General features: G+C 38.5%; 3 protein-coding genes across 3 annotated transcripts in view; 1 reads left to right on the top strand and 2 right to left on the bottom strand.

Moving 5' to 3' along the window:
• dhx35 (DEAH-box helicase 35) overlaps positions 1-16 on the bottom strand; it is a 23,690-nt gene extending 23,674 nt beyond the window's left edge. The window contains exon 1 of the mRNA XM_058763736.1: positions 1-16. This exon is cut by the window's left edge and continues 94 nt beyond it. The gene's annotated coding sequence lies outside the window, so the exon portion shown is untranslated.
• A 1,077-nt stretch (positions 17-1,093) lies between these two features.
• On the bottom strand, positions 1,094-4,399 carry rab5if (RAB5 interacting factor). The gene is made up of 4 exons (XM_058763756.1): positions 4,135-4,399; positions 3,166-3,269; positions 2,955-3,084; positions 1,094-1,752 (listed from the first exon to the last, which is right to left on the bottom strand). The coding sequence occupies exons 1-4, from the start codon at positions 4,240-4,242 to the stop codon at positions 1,711-1,713; spliced, it is 384 nt and encodes a 127-aa protein (XP_058619739.1). The 5' UTR covers positions 4,243-4,399; the 3' UTR covers positions 1,094-1,710.
• Positions 4,400-7,008: 2,609 nt separating this feature from the next.
• On the top strand, positions 7,009-22,523 carry zhx3b (zinc fingers and homeoboxes 3b). The gene is made up of 3 exons (XM_058762467.1): positions 7,009-7,312; positions 16,518-19,930; positions 20,046-22,523. The coding sequence occupies exons 2-3, from the start codon at positions 16,669-16,671 to the stop codon at positions 20,054-20,056; spliced, it is 3,273 nt and encodes a 1,090-aa protein (XP_058618450.1). The 5' UTR covers positions 7,009-7,312; positions 16,518-16,668; the 3' UTR covers positions 20,057-22,523.
• The last annotated feature ends 163 nt before the right edge of the window (positions 22,524-22,686 follow it).

Below are 22,686 nucleotides of genomic sequence, written 5' to 3'. Positions count from 1 at the left end.
GTAATATAAAACAAACGCATTTAAACATACGAACGTTACAATATTTTACTGTATAGCTGGAAAAATTTTGAAAAAAATTTAAATATTAAATGCAACGATAATAACTAATTCGTTATGTTTGTAAAATACTTGGAATTGTTAAAAGTTTTTATTATTATTATTATTATACGCTTTGTATATTACAGAAGCCCGTTTCCGCCACTGAATAAATAAATAAACAATAAAAAAGGTTATTGCTATTTAAGGTTATTTTTTTTAATCCAGTGGCGGAAACGGGCTTCCATAGTATACTAACTGTTTAACTGATCTTGACAATTGTTCAAATGTTTTAAAATCCTATGAAAAAAATTAACACAAATATCGAGTAGGTTATATCTGTGCTTCAGACGTGCTTTGAACTAGATTATAACCCAGTACCTGACCTGGTCTGACACACTCAGATCTGCTGAATCTGGTTACTGCAAGTCCTCAGGGCTTTTTCTGTTGTGGAATAGTCTCCCAGTTCATAACTTTATCTATTTTTAAGTCTACTCTTAAAACTTTTACACATTAAGGCCCGGTTTCACAGACAGGGTTTAGACTAAACCAGGATTAGGCCATAGTTCAATTAGGACATTTAAGTCATTTTTATAAACATGCTTAGAAAAAAAAAAACATTACTAGAAACAAAACAAGGCACTGATACGTTTTAAGATCAGTCAGTGCAAGTTTCTTTCAGCTGAAACAGCTCAGATTTACATTTTAGTCCAGGACTAGACTTAAACCTCATCTGTGAACCCGGAGGATAGCTAGACAAGCCACGATTAAAAACCTCACATACTCACAACTGGGTAATCAATCCAATGTAATAAACGTTTAATACTACAGCTACACTAAGATATCTAATTAAACAGCATTTCAATAAGACAATAGGTCATAGATAATAATTAACCTAAAACAAAGAGACAAATACATTATCCTAAAATAAATTCAGCTGTTTTTATGAACTAATTTTCATAATCCACCCATATCCAGCACTTCTCAATACAGTCATGAAGCAAACAACTTTACCAGATTTGCAACAGACACAGTGGATAAAAGGACGAGTCCAGCGGAGCGTCTGTTGAAAAGTGTAGGGCAGACAAAGCCCAGCTTTATTATTTGATTCTCCAAAACATTTCATCCAGAAAACAGTCTCTCTACGGCCTCAGGTACACCTCCTTACTGACAAGCATACAGACCATTCGCATTTCCATCAATACACTATAAAATACTGAGCAGTTTGTTACATCAACAAGACATAAGAAATACTTTAATACATTATGGATTCGATAAAATGAATTGTACAGAATTTACACACTCCTATCTGATTTTACTGGTCATAACAGAGTAAGACAATCTGTGTTGGATGCTAATCGTGAAAGAAACTAAGAAAAACGTCAAATTAAGTTAAATCCTGCTTGATACGGCGGCGATCAAACAAGAAAAAGCAGAGAGGACAAACAGAAATAACAGTTATTAACCCAATAGCCATGGCAGTGCACTGGACAACATCAGCTTCATATTTCAATGAGCCCTGGGTTCCAGAAGGTTATTAACATGTCTTGTACCCATGATGCACCTCTTCCTCCGGCGCACACATGCTGAAGGTAACATATGCAGACGCCTCGGAAAAGTAGCTCCATGCAGATCACATTAAATAAATGTCCGTCTCTGTCTGTCCTGCAGTCCTCAGTCGTAATGTAGCGCCGTGAAGAAGATGATCCAAACCACCTGCACACAAACAATAAGCCTTTTAAAAATACACGCTTGCATTTGTTATAATCAATTTAACGTACGTTTATTATAACAAAAACAATGTTGTGTCGAGACAGGGTCACTTCCATACTCTGTTACTGTTCACAGAATAACAATTTGCAGGACATGTGCCATGAATATGTTAAAAAATTGAAAACAAAAGTGGGCAACAAAAAAAATTTAAATAAATTTACCTTTAGGGATAAATCGTGATTTTTTTTTTCATACAACAGCAAGCTGTGTCTCTTTTTAACCTAAACTGCTTTAGACAAGAGAAAGTAAAATACTCAATTTGCTTAAATTCTTTATTCATTTTCTTTCATTAAGTCCACAAGGAAAAATAACTGTATTAATTAATGTGTGACCCTGGAGCACAAAACCAGTCATAAGGGTCCATTTTTTTAAATTAAGATTTGAATAAATAAGCTTTCCACTGATGATATCGGACAATATTTGTCTGAGATACAACTATTTGAAAATCTGGAATCTGAGGGTGCAAAATATTGAGAAAATCGCCTTTAAAGTTGTCCAAATAAAGTTCTTAGCAATGCATATTACTAATCAAAAATTAAGTTTTGATGTATTTACGGAAGGAAATTTATAAAATATCTTCATGGAACTTGATCTTTACTTAATATCCTAATGATTTTTGGCATAAAAGAAAAATCGATAATTTTGACCCATACAGTGGTATTGTTGGCTATTGCTACAAATATTAAGCTGTTTTCAACACGTGTTTCTTGAGCAGTAATTCAGCATATTACACTGATTTCTGAAGGATCACGTGATCAGCTTTGCATCACAGCAATAAACTACAGTTTAACATATATATATATATATATATATATTTACGTAGAAAGCAGCAATTTTAAATTGTAATAATTTTTCACAACATTACTGTTTTTACTGTATTATCGATCAAATGAATGCAACCAACTCCAAACTTTTGCACATAATGAAAACAAATGTTCATTTTGATGCTTATAGTTTAGTTCTAAGTGTAGTTTGCACTCAACGCATGTTTCCAAATGTACTCGCTCTACAGTTTTCATTCTAGAGTTTATGCTCTGCAGCCGTCACATTTAAAACAAGAATTCTGTTATTTTGGGTGACTCTATGAAGCATCAGTTCAAACACAACAGAACAGGTTTAACAGGAAAAGGCCAAAATGTATCTACCAGAAACAAAGCAAATGAAGTCATGAAGCCTTCTTTGGTGAGCTCCCATGTTCCTCCGTACTCCTCCTCGTCCACCTGCTGGAAACTACTGAAGTACACGTACAGGACGCCTGCGTTGATGATACAGAATCTGCAGGAAACAAACAATCACAAATCATGGGTGATGACTTTCATGAGGATCAGCTCGAGGACTGTACTATACTATACTCACATGGCTATTCCCAGAAACCCTTTCAGAGGTGCAACACCCCATATTACACCCAATATGACAGCGATGATTTGCCGGAACCAGTAAACAACGTCTAAAAACTCATCCTGCAATCAAAAAAAAAAAAAAAGAACAATATGTTAAGAAATGCATCATTAATAAGAGAGCATAACAAGCAAGCATATATATATATATATGCTAGATCCACATGATGCTTCAGAAATCATTCTAAAATTATGATTTATTATCAGTGCTGGAAACAGTTGTGCTGCTTCATTTTTATTAATTTACTTTTTTGGAAACTTTTTATATAAAAATGTATTTATATAAAATAGGAATTTTCTAAACTTATCTAAAAATAGAAGTATTTACTATCACTTTGTATCAATTTAACGCATCCTTGCTGAATAAAAGTAAACATTTCTTTAAAATAAAAAGTTTTTGAATGGTAGTGTATACAAGATTTTTAACTTTTTATTAAATCAAGGAATCCAGAAAAAAAAAGTATCACAATTTCCAAAAAAAAAAAAAAGCACAACTGTTTCCAATATTGATAATAAATCAGGACACTGAAGACTGGAGTAATGATGCTGAAAATTCAGTTTTACAACACAGAAATACGTATATTAAAATAGAAAACCATTATTTTATATTCAAATAACATTTCAGAATATTACTGTTTATTTTCTGTATTTTTGATTAAATTAAATGCAGCCTTGATGAGCAGATGAGACTTCTTTATAAAAAGTAAATAAATAAATATTACAAATCTTACTGATCCCAAACTTTTGAACGTAAGTTATATATGATCATAAACGGGGAGCAGCTCGTGCCGGCGTTAATCCGTAAAAGAGCTCAATCCCTATACAGCACACATTACAGCTCAACACTCACACATCTGCTAAGACATATTATAACAGATACACACACACATAGCATGACTAGAGTATGAGATATGAGCGTGAAGCAGACCTTCTCGTCCCACACTGCTTTGCAGCTGATGGCTTTGCTCCATGTGGACTGCTTTACTCCGCCGTTCACCGCATGAACCTCCTCTTTTCGCTTCGAGCTGCTGGTCATGATGCTCCGATCCGAGAAAACACACGATCCGATGACTGAACACTTGATCCGGATAATAAAATCTTCTGCAAAGCGCTCAGATCTGCTGCTTCTCGCCCCACATTGACACAGCTCAGGGAACCGGCTCTGCGCATGCGCAGCGAAGTCATGACCTTGCCATTCCGTCCAATGAGCAAATGCTACGTCTACACGGTCAGCCAATGAGAGCGCAGAACGCTTCTCTGACGCACGCGCCCTCCACAGGTAAGCGATAATTACTGCAATATCAGAGAGCGATAGTAAAAGAATTAAATGAATGAGTTCAGAGAAAGCTTTTTTTTGTTGCATGTTTTGTTTCTTTCAATACAATGTAAAATGTGTATAATAAATCACTGCATTTACAAGAACTGAAGGCAAAAAAAAAAAACTGTATTGGGAATTGTGACGAGAATTAATTAATCATTCAATCAATAAATAAGCTATAGTTTTCCCCAGTTTGAGATTTTATTTATTTATATGCTTAATTATTTTAATTTTTTTCCAGCGTTGGGCTTAATAGTGGAGATAAAGGCAGCTTATGTGACAGGTTTTGTGAGTCACAAAACACACGTGCATATTTTACAGTGTTACACGTTGTGTGTATTATGTGCATATGGTATCTTTATTTATTAGAAATATATATTATTGTAAAGAGGCAAAACTTAAGGCTCTGTCCTGTTGAAAATTGTGTCATTAATATTTTCATTATGTAGAGAATGCTATAAAATAAACCAGTGGATTCTCGAGGCAGTGCTATATTGTGAATATTCGAAATATTATGCGTAACAACCTCTGATGTATAATAGAGAATATTATATATATATATAAATGATCAACTCGGTCTTGTTCAAGCCTCGGCCTCTCGATATCTAACCCTTATTGCAGCTGTAAACCGGGGCCGCAAGGAGGCGCTAGAGAGAGAGAGAGAGGGGGAGAGAGAGAGAGAGAGAGAGAATTTATTTATTTATTTATTTATTTTTTGTATTGAGCAATTAGCCATGTACAAACAACTTGGCAATATCAGTACATTTTTACATTAGAATTTACAGAACAGGTGAATGAAGAAATACACACACACACACACACATATATATATATATATATATGTGTGTGTGTGTGTGTGTGTGTTTGTGACATATGAGGACACAAATTTGTATAATGACATGGGTATGACAAGGAGAAGGTGACTTGTGAGGACATTACCCATGTCCCCATATTTCAAAAGGCTTTTTTGAGAAAGTAAAAATGCCTGTAGTTTCCTGTAAGGTTTAGGTGTAGGGTGATAGAATATACGGTCTGTACAGTAGAAAAAGCATTACGCCTTTGGAGAGTCCCCACAAGGATAGCAAACCAGACATGTGTGTGTGTGTGTGTGTGTAAAAATAAACATGGTAACACTTTATTTTAGGGTCTCTTAATTAGTTGCTTATGAGCATGCATATTACTAGAATATTAGCCATTTATTAGTAGTAATTAAGCACATATTAATGCCTTATTCTACATGACCTTATTCTACATCCCTAATCCTACCCAATACCTGAACTTAACAACTACCTTACTAACTATTAATAAGCAGCAAACTAATAATTTATTGAGGGAAAAGTGGTAGTTAATAGTGAATAAGTGTTCCCTATTCTAAAGTGTTACCATAAACATAAAAGGGGGCTAGGGTTTTTCCTGTAAATCATATTCTTCTATAAAAGGACAAAAGATGCATTGCATTTTTCTTTTTCGTGAATTTGAGGGCTTTTGTATAAGAAATAAATGCATAAAATGCACAAAACGTTGGTTTCACTTTCAAGTACTTAGATTTGTATATATAACATTTTCACAGCAGAAGTATGTTATTAAGAAGGAAGTCATCTTTGTTATTGTTCATTACAAGATAATGTCCTTCCCAGTGAAATTTCTAAGGTGAGGTACCTTTGGGTAAAGCCAGTCATGAATATCAGTGAAAAAACAGATGTCCCGTGCTTTCAATATCATCACAAAATATACATTTATCAGAGTCAAATCCAAACCTTAGCCGTAAATATTCACTGGATGGATATATCCCACTTAAAATTTTAAAATGCATTTCTTTAATTTTGGGAGATAAAGGAAATGTAAAATATTTGGTTCTGAGTATGAGTTTGACAGAATTTTAGAAAAATGCATTTTATTTTGACTGCCTTTATTTTGCTGTCAAAGATGGGCGGTTGACTTGGGATAATTCAATTAGGTTTTTAGGCAAACTAAACAAAATAAATTCAAAACACATTTGTCATTCTGCTTAAGTGGAAACCACTTACTATATTAACAATTGTTATTAAATCGAACCGTTATTTGAATGTTTGACAGCTATATATATCTACAGTGAAATGCACTAAACAAACACATCTGAATTAAATTAACACCGTTTTACCTCAGGTTATGTACCAGTACTTCACTGGGTTGGAAAAACGATGTCAACTTAACACAAAGCAAATATTTTTATAAAAAAAAATGCTGAATGGATAAACCTAAACTTGAGTATTTTCACGTTTTAAATAATTTGCTTTATTACAGTGAAAATATAAAATCCAATAATATAGACAAAAAGCTGTTTTGTCCATGCACAGTACATGATATACATCACAGGCTACTCAATATACATCCCCTTCATATTTAAGAGAGCCTCTTATTATTGCACACTTCCTCTTGACCTCGCAGCAAATAACCACAGAAACATTGCGGTTACACAAACTACACCAGCTTCATAGCTCTAGTCACTGTGATGAACTTCTCCGAAACTTTTTCAAACTCGTATCTGACTATTAATGAATTACTCGCTAATACTATCAGTACTGTATTCACCACCACGCCGCTGACGCAAGCGGTCACGTGACGCTGCCGCTGGTTACGTGCAGCGTGAGTTTCTCTCGCAGTCTGTGTTTAACACACACTCACACACTCCACTGGACATAAACAAGAGCGAAGGGCCTTTGTGCTGCACTCATCCCTGACTGTATCCTCCAGCGATAGCTGAGTCCAGTCGTGTTTATTGAGTGTGTGTCCGCGCGGGATCGAGCGGGTGAGTTTGAGTTTGTGTTTGTTTGTGTTTGACTTTTATTGTTACTCATCGACGTCACGATCCATCATTACTGCAGATATACTGCACTCTTACATTAAAAGTGAGGGACTGCTGCTCTCTGAGTGAAGCAGTGTGTGTGTAATGGCGACAGGAAGCTGGGGTGGAGATGTAGTTTGTGGTTTTTAATATCTGGTCATATTTCATAATATTAGTATTCATAGAAATTGAAGTTTGTTTAGAAGAATGCACGTGCGCAACGTGTATGTGAATTACTAGTGAAGAGATCCCTGACACCTTCAAATAATCTGCTCTCTTGAAGTTCATTTATATTGTTGATCAGTGGTTTGATTATTTATGCATATTTCCAGACTGTCCATCCAGTCAGGGATCACTCATCACAACTCATAATCTGTTGCTGGCAGTGGATGCATTTAGTGCTTTTTTTAGTGATTGACCCTTATATCAGCAAGGGGCGATATGTGGTCAGTTTGAGATTATAAGTGAAACTTTTTAGTTTCCCCATGTGTCAGATCTTGAAAACCTACCAGTTGTGTTGTTAATCATAAATCTGTTTGGATCTTTTCATGCAATGCAATGTTTATTTAACATTTTAACCAGTGTTTATTTAAATTTGCCATTATTCAACTGTATTATACATATTTTTCCCTCCCATTGGCGAATCTGTGGTCAGTTTGAGATTATAGCATCGGCCAGGGTTGCGTTTCCCAAAAGCATGGTAAGCTTTATTATTCCAATGGGGCTACGATCAATTTAAGCTTACGATGCTTTTGGGAAACGCAACCCTGACCGATGCTATAATCTCAAACTGACCACAGATTGACCAATAACCAAACTTTTTAGTTTCCCCATATGTAGTCAAATCTGTTGTTTTGTTTTTTCGTGTAATGCATTTTGTATTTAATATTTAACCAGTGTTTATTTACATATTCCACTTTTAATGGATCTTTTTTGCTATTGTTAAACTGTATTATACCTAATTATTTCCCCATTGGCTGCCCTGCACTATAGCATCAACTATCAGTATCTGCCATTTGGAGAAAAAAACAAAAACATTCAACTTGTAGTGTAAAATTTATCCACACGATCATCCACACTTATAGGTGGTAGATAGTTTTTTTTTTAGTCATTAAAGTTTAGTAGTAAAGAGTGAAAACCCTGAATAAAGTCTTGTTCCATCAACACTGAAGCTCAAGGCCGTCTGAGGTGAACATGCAGGCCGTGGTGTTTGCCTCAGGAAACAGTAGATTTAACAGATTTACCATCTTTACCTCCTCGGCAAAAGGTCACGGTCGATGTAACGATGCTCTTTTACATCTCAAAATGACGATCAGAGCTGTTACCTTGAAAATATTTGATTGTGTTTAAACTCTCTTGGTGATTTGTTTTAACGCTATTATATGTTTTTACGACAGTAGAAAGAAATAAAGCCCTAGATCATCAGCGAACACTAAATCGGGATGGAAACAAACCCATAAATCAGGGATTTTATACTCTGTTAGTGTGTCTTCCTGGTTTTACTTTCCTCTCCCTCTTCCAGGTGGGATTATTTCAAATCTATCCCCTAACAAAACCTGGAAACGCTCCCTTGGCTCGGCCCTGAGCGCGAAGGCGTCTGAAATCAGGACAAGGGCTGTGCGTTGTAGCGGCTCTGGTCAGCAGGAGCTGGCACTGCCTCACTGCTTAGGAGACTGTGATGTCAGCCATTTTAGGTTGGACAGCAGAGCGTGTGGTGTGCCGCCATTTTTCCCCCCCCCTCACTCTTCCATTTTTAACTGGGCCTTAACACCTTAGGTGCTGGTGACATTGAGTCTGTGCCACTGTGTGCTGAGAAAGCCAAATGCTCTTTGGTGCTTTTGAACTTAAGCTGTATTTTGCACAGTCGAAGTTGCATTTTCAATAATAATAACCGAGCAATACATATCAAAAAGCAATGCATAAAACAACCTACGCCATTGGTCTATTTGATGAAGGGGTCTTATTTTTAAAGCATATTGTCATATATATATATATATAAAAAACTAGTTTGGATAAACTTTTGTGAAAACTTTACTCTTTACCTTTAGATTTGACTTTTCTTAGCAATTTAAAATAATGCATGTAGGGCTGGGCGATATGCCAAAAAAATTAAATCACTAGTCAACTTGAAAATGTGCCTACAACACGAGTAACTTTTTTCTTTATTAACCCTCTAGTTAAAGAAAATTTGGTAACACTTCAGTATAGGGACCAATTCTCACTATTAACAAGTTAGCATGCCTATTATTAACATATTAGCTGTTAATTAGTGCTTATAAAGCACATATTCTACATCCCTAACTCTAAACAACACCTAAACTTAACAACTACCTTACTAACTATTAATAAGCAGCACATTAGGAGTTTATTGAGGCAAAAGTCATAGCTAATGGTTTTGTTAATAGCGAGAGTTGGATTTTAAAATAAAGTGTGACTGGAAATTTTATTCCAAGTGTTATTAAACACATCATTTGTTAAATATATTTGCAGAAAAGATGCTTGAACTACAACTACATCTTGAACAAACTGGTCTTATACATATTATATGTTCAGAAAAATACTGTGCTTTTAAAAAAATTCTCAAAAGTCAAGGTAATATAAGCTCAAAATGACTGAAGGTATAACACCAGACTATCATTAACTATAAATGTTGTGTAAAAACAGCAGCAGCTTTCAGCCATGATGCAAACATGAAATATCAGACATACATTAGTAGTTCTTTACAGGTTTTTTTTTTATTTGATAGCACTGCATTTCCTTTGTTTCTTCTATGTAAACATGGATGCGCTGAGCTTGCGTCTCTTGCATGAAATGGCAGTCTAAAAACGCAGCGCTCAAGTTAAAAAAAAGTTAAACTGCCATATTCTTGCATTGTTTTCTATTCTACTGCCGCGTCGCATCTTTGTCAAAACAAAAGCGTGTTCTGTGTGAATGGCACTTGCGATATATTCTACTTATGGTCCTTCACAGAGTGCATCACACGTGAGCGGTTCATCACAGATCATTATTCATTTCTCTTTACTGCTATCTTTGGCATATTGTGTCTGATTATAATGTTTGGTAATATTCCCATTCAAAATCGTGATTCCTTGATTTATAAAAAATAAAATCATGGCACAACGTTAAATTCGAATTAATCGATAAAACTGGAAAAATCGTCCCAGCCCTAAATGCATGCTAACGTTTGTTGAGTTGCGACTAAGAAACACGTTTTCACACCAAAATGCATTGGTGGCTTTGACAAGGGAACGAGGGGACGCCATGCTATTGACAACGAGTGAGAACAACCGCACCTATCATACACAGTGAAACAGGATCGGGGGCTGCTCTTGCCACTCGCAGCGTCCGGAAAAAACAAGCCAGGGCCAGGAACCCGGTTGACCACTGAGCGAATGAGTGCGTCAGTGCGTTAATTCGGTGTGTGTACGTGAAACAGTAGTGTGTAGATGGCGGGGGGGGGGTTGTTGCCATGGGGATAGTAACACACCAGTGGCGCTGACGACCCGTCTCTCTGCGGACTGGGCTGAACTTGTTGAGGGAGAGCGAGGGAATGGGGGAGGGTAAGGATACATGTGTTTTCGCCAAAGCAAACGTAACGGATAGAGAATAGGTTTTAACCCCAACTACACATTAGCCATGTTTATCATGTTTACCGGTCGCGTTCTTATAAAACACCCACGTGGTTCAGAATTGATCAGTTTAGGCACTATTGTGTCATTGTTTATTTACATGTTCTCCAGAGAGACAAAGATATTCTGTTAGTGCAAAGTGAGGACGATGGTTACACTGCAAAAAATGATTTCCTTACTTAGTATCTTTGTCTTGTTTTCTAGTATTAATATCTAAAAATGATTCAATCAGGATGCATTTATTTGTCTTGTTTTCTAAAAAAAAAAAATCTCAATTAAATTTTTGCTTAAAACAAGCAAAAAAATCTGCCAGTGGTGTAAGAAAAATAATCTTGTTCGGTCTTAGAATAAAGATTATTTTTCTTATCCCATTGGCAGATATTTTTGCTTGTTTTAAGCAAAAACTATACAATGTTTTTGTTTTTAGAAAGCAAGACTTAAAATAAGCAAATGCATCTTGATTCAAGAATGTTTAGATATTATTTATACAAAAATACTAAGAAAATCATTTTTTGAAGTGTGTCTGTCTATACAGGCCTCAAACTTTTGATATGGTGTACACTCATTTATTTGTACCTTTTAGTGTGAACATTGCACTTAAGTATTGCCAAACAAGTGATCCAGGACTAATCCTGCAGGATTTTTTGGCTTGTCAATATAATGGTTCATCAATGCATGTTTTTAAATGACGAATTCTTAACTTTTACATATGGTCCACCCAATCTTGAACATTTTCTAACATTGTAGATTTAAAGCGTTTGCTAATTGTTAAGCAAACAAATGGGCAGACAGTCCATAGGTTTGTTCACAGCTTAACGCTCGATGCAAACGGCAGCTTGGCTCCCAGGTTGATCGCTCGCTAAACAGCTCATGGTGGAACATTCCAGAGCCTTTGGAGTGAGCCAGAGAGGAGGAGGAGATGTGGGGGGTAATGGCTCTGTGATTGTTGGATGAGGGTGGAAAAGGGTGTGTGTGAGGGGGGTAGGGATGGGGAATTGGTATCAAGGCAAAAAATTCCTTGCTGAAACACCTCACTGCTTCCTGTGACAGTTAATGGCCCCCAACACATGCGCACACGCTCGCACCTCGGCCCAAACTTACAGGCCCAACCCCCACTCGTCTTCTCGTCCTCAGGGTCTGACCAGTGTGATGGATGTCAAGCCCGCCTACCACGCAACCCTTTTGTGTTGGTTATGTGACCCAGCAGCGCTGGCAGGGCCATGCCCCCTTTTGCTGAGCCAAACAGCAACGCTGCAATGAAGGCCATTTCCATTTTCTGGGAAAAAGAGGATATTGTGGCAGTGTAAGGGTGCTATTTGCAAGGTAATGACAAGCACATCATTTAAAGTGCCCCTATTATGGGTTATGATAGGTTAATATTTTCATTTTGGGAGTCCCCAGCAACAGGTTGGCATGCATGCAAGGTCAAAAAACACTTTCATTTTCTTATAATATGCATTTATTTTTACCTTATTTGCTCAACGACTCCCAAACGATTCACTCAACGACTCCCAAACGATTCACTCAACCATTCATTTTTCCAAACCCCTCCTTTGTGTGATGCTAATCTGCTTTGATTGGTCTGATTGGTTCATTCAGACCAACGCGAAAATCAAGTTTTCTCAGGTCGGCGCGCAACAAGTGGGGGAGCAGTATGCTAATGTTTTGGGTTGACGTCAACGGCTTGGTATTCGTTTTAAAAACGACTCGTTTCAGTGATTCACAGTTGACTATTTTGAGAGACAATAACTTTATACACGGTGCACTTTCAGATTTAAACCTTTGCAGGATGTTTTCATTCACTTGGAGCGGTGTTACACTGCATGAAAGCTTATTTTCAGAAATCCATAATAGGGGCACTTTAAAATATGCCATCTTTGCTTCTGGGCTCACAGAACATTTTGAGGCAATCATCTGAGCTAGTGTTGGGCGATATGCTCCATAGCCATATCGTCTCTCGTCAGCCTATGAGATCGCCGATACACAATATTATCATGCTAATTTATTTAATTATTAACTTTTCATAGCTGTAGAGTGAACCAACTCCAGGACAGGGTACGGCTAAAAGTAGCCTAATGTTAGTGTAATCTATTAACTGCACATTATATATTATATATTTTTAGTGAAGTAGCATATGGATGTTTATTATTTATTTTAATATGACTGAATTTGTATTTAACTCGTTACTAATTATAATGCTTACATTTCCTTAGTTATTCAAACAGCAGCTACAGAAAACGAGCAAAGAACATTTACATTACCAAAGAACATCATGTCACCTTTATTTGTATAGCGCTTTTAACAATACAGATTATGTCAAAGCAGCTTTACAGTATCAAATAGGAAAGGCTCAGTCAGGGGGCCAGTTCTCCTCTGACCAGACGAACCAGCAGTTCAATTCCAACCGCAGCAAAGTCAGATTGTGTAAAGGACTCATCTGGTTCCTGAGGTCTTGTCCCGATGGCTGTCTAGATGACGAGGTCCTCACTGGGGATCTGTCTCTGGGGCTCATCTAGGTGTCCTGATCTCCGCTGACGTTCAGTGCTGTAGAGGTCGTCTCTAGGTGCTGATCCACCATCTGATTTGGATACAGACTGGATTCTGGGTGGCTACGGTGATCTCGGAATAAGAAAGAAACAGACTAATATTAGCGTAGATGCCATTCTTCGTACGATGTAACGAGTACATCGTGTGTTATGGGGAGTGTTCCCGGTTCCGGTTGATCTAATTAATGCAACCTAACAATCCTTTAACGGATTTGAATAATAGAAGCCTATTAATGTGTTATGTGTAAGCCAGGTTAGAGATGTGTCTTTAATCTAGATTTAAACTGACAGAGTGTGTTTGCCTCCCGAACAGTGTTAGGTAGATTGCTCCAGAGTTTGGGTGCTAAATAGGAAAAGGATCTGCCGCCTGCAGTTGATTTTGATATTCTAGATATTATCAAATTGCCAGAGTTTTGAGAACAAGATAAGAGCTCGCTCAAGTATTGAGCTGCTAAACAATTCACGGCTTTATAAGTAATTAGCAAGATTTTAAAATCTATACGATGTTTAATAGGGAGCCAGTGCAGTGTTGACAGAACCAGGCTAATGTGGTCATACTTCCTGGTTCTAGTAAGAACTCTAGCTGCTGCGTCATCACTGACTTCAGTCTAGCGCGAGTTTATGCACTTTAAAAAACACTCCCGTTATAATCAGTGAAGCTATCTCTTATACTTACATCGCACATACATCTGCACTTTGTTTATGATGAGAGAATTCACGGGAGAGCTGAAGTCAGTCAGTGCACTTGCGCAACGAACAACAAAACTCCGGTGTTTCAGTGATGACTCATTTGCACGCCTCTGATTGGCCATTGCGTTCATAAATTCAACGTAATCGTGACTATCGTCGATACACGATACAATCGTCTATCAGCACAACCCTAATCTGAGACATGAATGCAATGTGACCAATCACTCTGAAGCTGCAGGAAAATCATATGATGATGCCACCGGAAGAATATGTACAGCTTGTGATATCAACAGCAGCAGACAGCAAAAAGTCTATTTCACGTCTTTAAAAGCCCTCCAAAAGTTGGGCGCTGGAAAAACATCTTCTAAACCATAAAGTAATAGCGATTTATATAGACCAATTCGGTGTTTGCAAACAGTGATGATGTTTTTTGTGGGCGGGGCCTATCTGGTGGTAGAAAATCACAGTTTTCAAGTAGCAGTCTATGGAAGCCATGGAATAAAAATGTTTGGTCACACTTTATATTAGGTGGCCTTAACTACTATGTACTTACATCAAAAAATAAGAACAATGTATTTATTGTGTTCATATTGTATTCAAAACACTTTTGCAGCTATTGAGGTGGGATACAGGTGAGGTTAGGGACAGGTTTGGTGGTCTGGATAGGTTTAAGGGTGGGTTAAGGTGTAAGGGATGGGTCAACAGTGTAATTATAAATGTAATTACAGATGTAATTACATATAGTTATTTTTAAAATTATAAGTACAATGTAAAAACATGTATGTACACAATAAGTGCATTGTACCAAACGATTAATTTAAATGTAGGTACATGGTAGTTAAGGCCACCTAATATAAAGTGGGATATATATATTATATTTTTCAAATGAATCTCTCAGAAGTGTGAAATTATATCCCACAATTCTGATAAGAAAAATCAACTCGTCATTCTCTCTTTTCCCCTCGGATCAGAATCATGAGTTTGTATCCCACTCTTCTGGCTTTTTTCCTCAGCATTGACAAACTCACTATTGTTGAGTTAAATTGAGTTATAAAGTCCGAACTAGGAGATTTAAACTTGTATTTGCGAGGGGGGGTGGATAAAATAGGTAAATGTTATGTAAAATGTTATAGGTTTAAATAGTATTTCATGCTGTAACTTTAGGGCTTATACAATATGTCCCCTATGAACTGCATATGTGAATTTTATGTAGATGTATTGTTTAAATCAAAATTATGCTTTAAAAGTAGATTAATCATAGCAGGTTTTATCCATAGTCTGTTTTTTTTTTTCTTTTGCGTTTAGTTTCATGTAGCATGTTTGATGACAGTATTCTATAAAAATTATTTGCATTCCGATTCTGACATCCAAAGGCACAACGATACATTTTCTCTTATTCCATGGATTTTACGCGACTCCCTCCACTTGTTACCAGTGTTTTTCTGCAACCACAATGCGCGTGCAGCGAAATTTTGTAATTTTGAATATATAATGGCCATCAGTGGAGAATAATACTTTAGGATCCTGATGGTGTAATTACAGCATCTACCAGCAGGGGCTAACTAGACCATGTTATCAAACCAAACCTTTCCTGTGTCCCTTTGTGACATGGTAGAATTGGAGAAAGCTGTACTGCGCTCTTTTCAGCTTGGTTATACGGTATTCTCTTATTGAAAACATGTTCTCGTTGTCATCGTTGTGGTCCTTTGTTATTTGTTTTGCCTTTTGTGGCCCCAAATCCCTATCATTTGGAGGGTTAACCTGCAGCTAAGAAACTGTGTATGTTTCTGTGTAACTGTTCCTGGGTGTGTTTGCTTGCTGCAGTCTAAGATTAGTGAATTGAAAGTGACCTATATTTCTAGTCGGCCTTGGCAGTCACAGCCATTTGAATCAGAAATGAACTCCAGTGCTTTTTCCTGTGTTGTTGTTTAGTGAATACACTGTTGAACATTAGGATGTGTGCATATTGAAATGTATGTTTTCTCACATTTGTGGTATGAAAAAATCAGTTGGGTTTGATTGATAGTATGTCATTCACTTAAACAACAAAAGTGAAACTTTTTCTGTGAGGGGATGGGGTGTGAGGGCACTCCGTAAACAGAACGAGAGGCTGTAAAAGCTTCTTTAAAAGTAGCTCAGTCATCGGAGACAGACATAAAAGCAGCTCTTCTCTTTTGTACTGTAAGGGAAAAGACGTTTAAAGATAGAAGATCAATAGGCAGTTTTTTGTTATTTTAGTATAGTAACTAAAATGAGCTTGAGTTCTGTGGTTCTTAAAAGCTGTTGTTTTTCTTTTCTTTACAGACGCTCTGATGCCTGAAACCTTTAAGGACATTAAATACTTAAAATGAACTGATGATAATGTCCATCAACAAGTTCTCAGTGGATGTTCAATAAGAGTGGATAACCATCATAATTAATCAGGACTCTCGCTGGAGACTAAGTAGACAGAAATATGGCTAGCAAGAGGAAGTCGACCGTTCCATGCATGATTCCTGTAAAAGCCATGCATCTGCAGGATGACTTTGAGCGGGACAGACTGTCCCCTTCAACCAAGGACATTGGCTTTTCCGTAACAGAGGAAGCAAGTGGAAAAAGCAGTCAAAGTTTGGATGAGTCCTCTGGGCAAGAAGCAGGTGATACCCATAAAGATGACGGCATTTACACTTGTAGGCCATGTAACTTTGAGACCCAGGACCTAAATCTTTTCCTTGATCATGTCTACAGTGGGCACCCAGATTTCCGCATTGACCCCTGTTTTCTTTGTGTGGATTGCGGTATAAGTGCTGCAAAATTTGAGGGCTTGGCACTGCACAATGCCCGTGTCCATCCGAGTACAATAAACACCACACTTCAGCTCAAAAAGATGGACAATAGAATGATAGTAGAGCAGAGTCTTTGCGTGGAGCATTGTGAAAGCACTAGCTCTAAAGAATCTGAGATATCCATTACCAAGACACCAATCATGAAAATGCTGAAGGGTAAATCAGAACCCAAAAGGATTGTAGTTTCCCACCCTGCAACCGATGACCCTCCCCCCGTTATTACCAAAGTAGTGGAGAAAAGTGAGTCTCCTGCTGTTACAGTCACTCATGTGCCCACTATTGTACACAATGGAGCAGCCAGCAAAGTTGCCCTGCCATCGGCCATACAGATTGTTAATGGCTCAGGGGCTTTGCCGATGCTGAAGACAGCTGTTACACAAGTCGTATCTGTTGTGCAGAACAGAAATCTCAATCAACAATCTGCTCCAATCACGGTCTCCTCATCCCACTCCTCTTCGGCATCCTCATCAAGTACTAAGAATCTTCCAAAAGTAATGATCCCCCTGAGCAGCATTCCTACTTACAACTCATCCATGGACAATAGCAGTTTCTTAAAGACATCCTTTAGCAAGTTCCCTTATCCAACCAAGGCTGAGCTTTGCTACCTTACTGTAGTCACCAAGTATCCCGAGGAGCAGATCAAGATCTGGTTCACAGCACAAAGGCTGAAACAAGGAATCAGCTGGTCTCCAGAAGAAATAGAAGATGCCCGCAGAAAAATGTTCAATACAATCATACAGGCAGCACCTTCAAACGGCCAACAGCAACGTCAGACCCACCACACCACTACTCAACCAACTATCACAGTTCTGGGCACAACCGGCATCCCTCATATCTTACAAGGTAGCCTTGTTGGGCAAGGAGGGGTGATTGTCACCCAGCCAATGATGGCTAATGGAATTCAGGTCAGCAGTGCCCCTGTTGCATTAGCCGTAACACCTAAACCTCAGGCTGCTGCAAAGCCTACGATGCAAGCCAGACCTGCCGCAGCCCTGGTAGCCGATAAAGGAATCAGCATGGTTTTAGGCACAGTTGGTAGCAGCAGTAGTGGAAATTGCAGTAGTAGCAGCAGCAGCAATGCGAGTACGAGCAGTGGTTCAAGCAGTATTAGTAGTACTAGCAGCTTATGTAGCCAGGCTAGTGTAATAAGTATTGGTAGCAGCAGCTCTGCTAAGTCAAATAGCAACAGTAAAGTTAAGGTCAATACACCGGGTACTAATGCCACTTGCATTCAAAGCAACAGTAAGATTGTGAAAAGTGAGGGTAAAGGCAATTTTGAGGCTAAAAGCAACATTAACAGCAAGAACATTGTTTCAACTGCCAGTACCACTCCAACCACGACCTCGGCATCTACGACTACAACAGATAGTGCCGTACCAAGTAAATCAGACTCTCCTATCTCTATGAACTCTCGTATATTCTCCAACACTAACTTCCTGGACCCAAACTTTAACAAAACCAAAAAGTCCCAGGAACAGCTGGCAGCCTTAAAGGAGAGCTTCCTTGTTAGTCAGTTTCCTAATCAAGAAGAAGTAGACCGACTTATAAGCCTAACTGGTCTGTCTGTACGCGAAGTGCGGAAATGGTTCAGCGACCGCCGCTACCACTTCCGGAATCTGAAGGGTTCAAGGTCAAGTGGTGGAGGTCAAACTGTTACTAGTGGTAGCATTTCCCAACTGGATACTCTTGTTGCTGTGGACCTGTCCGAAAACAGTTCACCCCCAGAGAGGCCCAAAACTCCCCAGCAGTCACCTCTCAGCCCCTCACAGACATCATCCCCACCAACTCCAACACGGCGTCCTCCACGACCCCCATCGCCAGATTTCACGGCGATACGGTACAAAGAGCGAGACCCCCACCAGGTTCGTGCTTTGGAGGCCAGCTTTGCACAGGACCCAGATCCATCTAGTGAAGAAGTTGACCGGTTAAGAGCAGAAACAAAGATGACTCGCCGTGAGATCCACGGTTGGTTTGCTGAGCGACGGAGGAGGGTAGCAGCAGAGAAGAAGAAAGAGGAAGCTGAGAGGGCAGAAAGGGAAGATGATGATCTGGTGGGAGAAGCAGAGGAGCATGGAATAAACAAGGAAGAAATCGGCAATGAGGAGACCCATGAAGCTGAAGATTCCTGCAAGGAAACACAAGACGACAAAGATGAGAAACAGAAGGATGAGACCGGTACTGAGCCGAAAGTTAACCCTATCAAAATCAATCTCAAAATGCTGAAAGTTACTGAATCTAATGGAAAAGGTGAACCAGAGAGCAGTCAATTGAATGAGGCTACCAAGGTGGCACAATCTATCTCTCAGACAACTGTTCCTCAGACCTCCCCATACCGAGGTAAGAAGACGCCCGAACAGCTCCATCTGCTGAAGCAAGTCTTTGCACGCACCCACTGGCCCAGTAGTCCCCAGTACAATGAGCTAATAACTAAAACGGGCCTATCACGACCAGAGGTGGTACGTTGGTTTGGAGATTGCCGCTATGTCCTGAAGAATGGTCAGCTCAAGTGGCTTGAGAGCTACCAAACCATGGTAGACGAGGAAGACTTCCAGAAAGATAGCATTGGTGTCCTAAAGGAGCACCTAGACAAACATGGGAAACTAGATGAGACTAAGTTGGAGGAGATTGTCAAATCAAGTGGGTTAGGTGAGGAATCAATCCGGCGGTGGTTTGCAAATAAGACGCCACTTTTATTGGAGGAAAGGAACTCTGAGAGCCCAGGAGGTGTGATGACTGAAGAATCATCATCATCTGCAACCCCAACTGAAGCTGCTCCAGCATCACAGCATGCAGACCATGAAGATGTAAAGGTGGAGCAGTCAGGAAGCAGCCTAATCTCTAAGGATCAAACCACGAAGTCAATAGTTGAGATATCAACAAATCCTAAACAAGGTGATTAATTTTCTGCCATTTACTTTTTAGCTTATTTGAGGATGGGATTATCTCTTAGATTGTTTCCAGTATGAGGTTGTTTTTGTGTTTAATACTTGTGTGTTTGTTTTCGCAGAGTCTGACTGAAGAGGAGAGTGGATGTATGAATGAATGTGAAGCGATATCAGCCCATGGGATTACAGCACGTGGTCTTTAATTGAAGGCTTTTTTTAAACAAATGACAGATTATACTTTAACAGGAGCACTGGATAACATCTCTGCAAAAAAGAACTCTTCCCCCAATGAATATTCCCTTTTTCTCCAAGAGTTACTAGCTGTCCCACTGTTCAAGACATGGTGTGGATTATCAAAGGTCAGGATGCACCCCTTCACCAGCCAGCTGCTTTTTCTATTTGGATAGGATAGAGGGGAAAACAGACCTTGTCTTTGTGATGTGACAGACCCAAGATGAAGTCCATGGAGAAGTTTTTCTTGGATGTGTATTTCCTAACTTTTTCTTCTGGGGAGGAATTACCATTTTTAGGGGATTTAAGGTGGTACGAAGCGCAAACTGCACAGCTCTCATTGAGCCCTTTTGTATTTCTTAAAATATGACTGACAATTGCACCTCAGAGAGGTTGAGTTATATGCTGTAGGTGAGCATCAATACCACGGCACAATTTTTTTCTTTTTCTTTTCTGAAATGTCCTTGAAAGTAAAAGAATCCCATAAAATCATGATTATTTGTGTCAAAACAGATTCACCAGTGTGAACACTTAGGCTTGTATGATTTTTACAAATATTATTTGCAGAATAAATTTAATTAAAAAATGGTCATTGAAAAGAAAAACCATCACCTTTTCATTGTTGAATAAGTACTTTATTCTCAGGCTTGATTATGTTTCATATGAAAAGCAAAATTAAAACGTATACTTCCTCCAATATAGCATAGGCACATTACAGAAAAGGCTTGGTTCGTAAATAAGAACATTGGTAACAAAACGCTGATGCAAGAAAGCATAGAAAAAGGCATACATGTCCAACAGGGAATCTTTTGTTGATGTATATATGTATACATACACCAAGGCACATGAAAGATGATGCAAGAAAACAGCAGAAACTAATTTACAGACTGGAGAAGGGCTACTGAACTACAAGGAAAGGGATTAACACTGAAAACAAATTGAGGGAATGTTGGCTAATTAGGAATAAATGTAAGGGAACTTGAGCGAATAACCTCTGAAGGAGTTTGGCCTTGTCTTTTCCTCTCAAAGCTCAGGAAGTGATTATGGTCCCTGTGTCTTTCTGTAATATTTCTAGATTGCTAGTATAGATCTAGATTATTCTGGAGAAAGAAAAAAAGAGGAATGACAGAATTTATGCATGCATCCAAAGGCGCAAGCTGGTTGCTTCAATTGCACATCCCTCCATGTTAAAATGCCCCTTGTTTACAATTTTCAAATTAGTTAGTATTCCTGTATATGCCCAGTCTGGGGAAAATGAGGAGTAAATTCTGGAGCATCTTTCAGACTCTGAGCTGTCATGCACAGAACCAAATAAATACTGTGACAATACTGCCATAACGTAGTAGCCACAAGGCAAAAAAAAGAGGGGAAAAAAGGCAAACAAGTTCTCCATAGTCACCCTGCTCCATAAAAACACACCTGGACCCCATGGCCAAACGGAGAGCCAGGTAAAGCATCAGTGATGGAAAAATAATGCAACAGCATCACAATGGCTTCTGTATATGGCTGTTAAGACACTAAATGATTCTCAGAACTAGATGGCATGTGTATGTGTGCAGTTCGGTAACATCTCAACCTCTACTGGCTAAACAAGAGAACTGCATGAAACGTAGCGCTACAATAAATATGGCCTTGTTTTTACTGTACATCAACTGTAAATACTGAGGTTTAGCAGTCTTAGCCTGTTTATCAATCAATGACAATCTGTATTAGGGCAATACTACGGCATAACACAAAACTAAATGACAGCTTGGCACAAGGTATACATATAAAGAAAGACTGACCAAAATGCCTTTACTCCTGTTCACAGAAGAAGAAAAAAACAAATATCCATAATATTTTCAGAATTATTCAACGCTCGGGGTGTTCTACCAACCCAATAAACTGAGACAGACTTATTTTGGTCCCAATTTTTTGTATAAACCACCTGCACAGTCTACCTTTGGCTTTCTTTAAACAGACATCACGGTTAACACACTACTAAATCATACATAAAATGTCCTCCCTATTTTGATCTGAGACTTCTCAATTGCTAACGTGGAGAAACAGTAATTGATAAAAATCACAGAAATGGTGTTATAGGGATAAAACGTTCGGAAATGAGATGGTCCACGTTCTGTAAACTAAATAAAACACAACATTTCTGATGCTCCCGTAGCCTGAAAACCCCACCTGAGCTGTTTGTGAATTAAAGTCCACCCGTGCAGAATGGCAAAACATAAAACAAGGAGAGTGATATTGCTCTCTGGTCACTTGATAACGTCGTAGCTATTTTAAAACAAAATAAAGGTTGTTAAATGTCGAAGAACGATGCTCAGACAGCGACTGCTTCAATGAGATCTCCCATACTGCCACCTGCCTGTCCAAAACAAACAAACAAACCCACAAGAGCATCCTGGGACAAACACTTTAGTCCATCAACTCGGACAGAGGGAAGAGAACGCGCAAGAATGCGAGAAACGCAATTAAAAAGGCCAAGCCCTCATGTTAAAACATACTCGTATAGAAAAAAACAATAACATTATGAAACAA

This window comes from Onychostoma macrolepis, chromosome 23, assembly GCF_012432095.1.
Source record: "Onychostoma macrolepis isolate SWU-2019 chromosome 23, ASM1243209v1, whole genome shotgun sequence".
Lineage (NCBI taxonomy): Eukaryota > Metazoa > Chordata > Actinopteri > Cypriniformes > Cyprinidae > Onychostoma > Onychostoma macrolepis.
Note: the sequence above shows the minus strand (reverse complement) of the source record. Positions and strands in the feature narration are given on the sequence as shown.

Bases quoted from the DNA above. Each gene is read 5' to 3' on its own strand.
- rab5if (XM_058763756.1), bottom strand. From the start codon at position 4,242: ATGACCAGCAGCTCGAAGCGAAAAGAGGAGGTTCATGCGGTGAACGGC. The intron at 3,270-4,134 runs GTCTGCTTCACG...TTTTGATTGCAG, and splicing joins AAGCAGTGTGGGACGAGAAG to GATGAGTTTTTAGACGTTGT. The intron at 3,085-3,165 runs GTGAGTATAGTA...TGTTTCCTGCAG, and splicing joins GGGTTTCTGGGAATAGCCAT to ATTCTGTATCATCAACGCAG.
- zhx3b (XM_058762467.1), top strand. From the start codon at position 16,669: ATGGCTAGCAAGAGGAAGTCGACCGTTCCATGCATGATTCCTGTAAAA.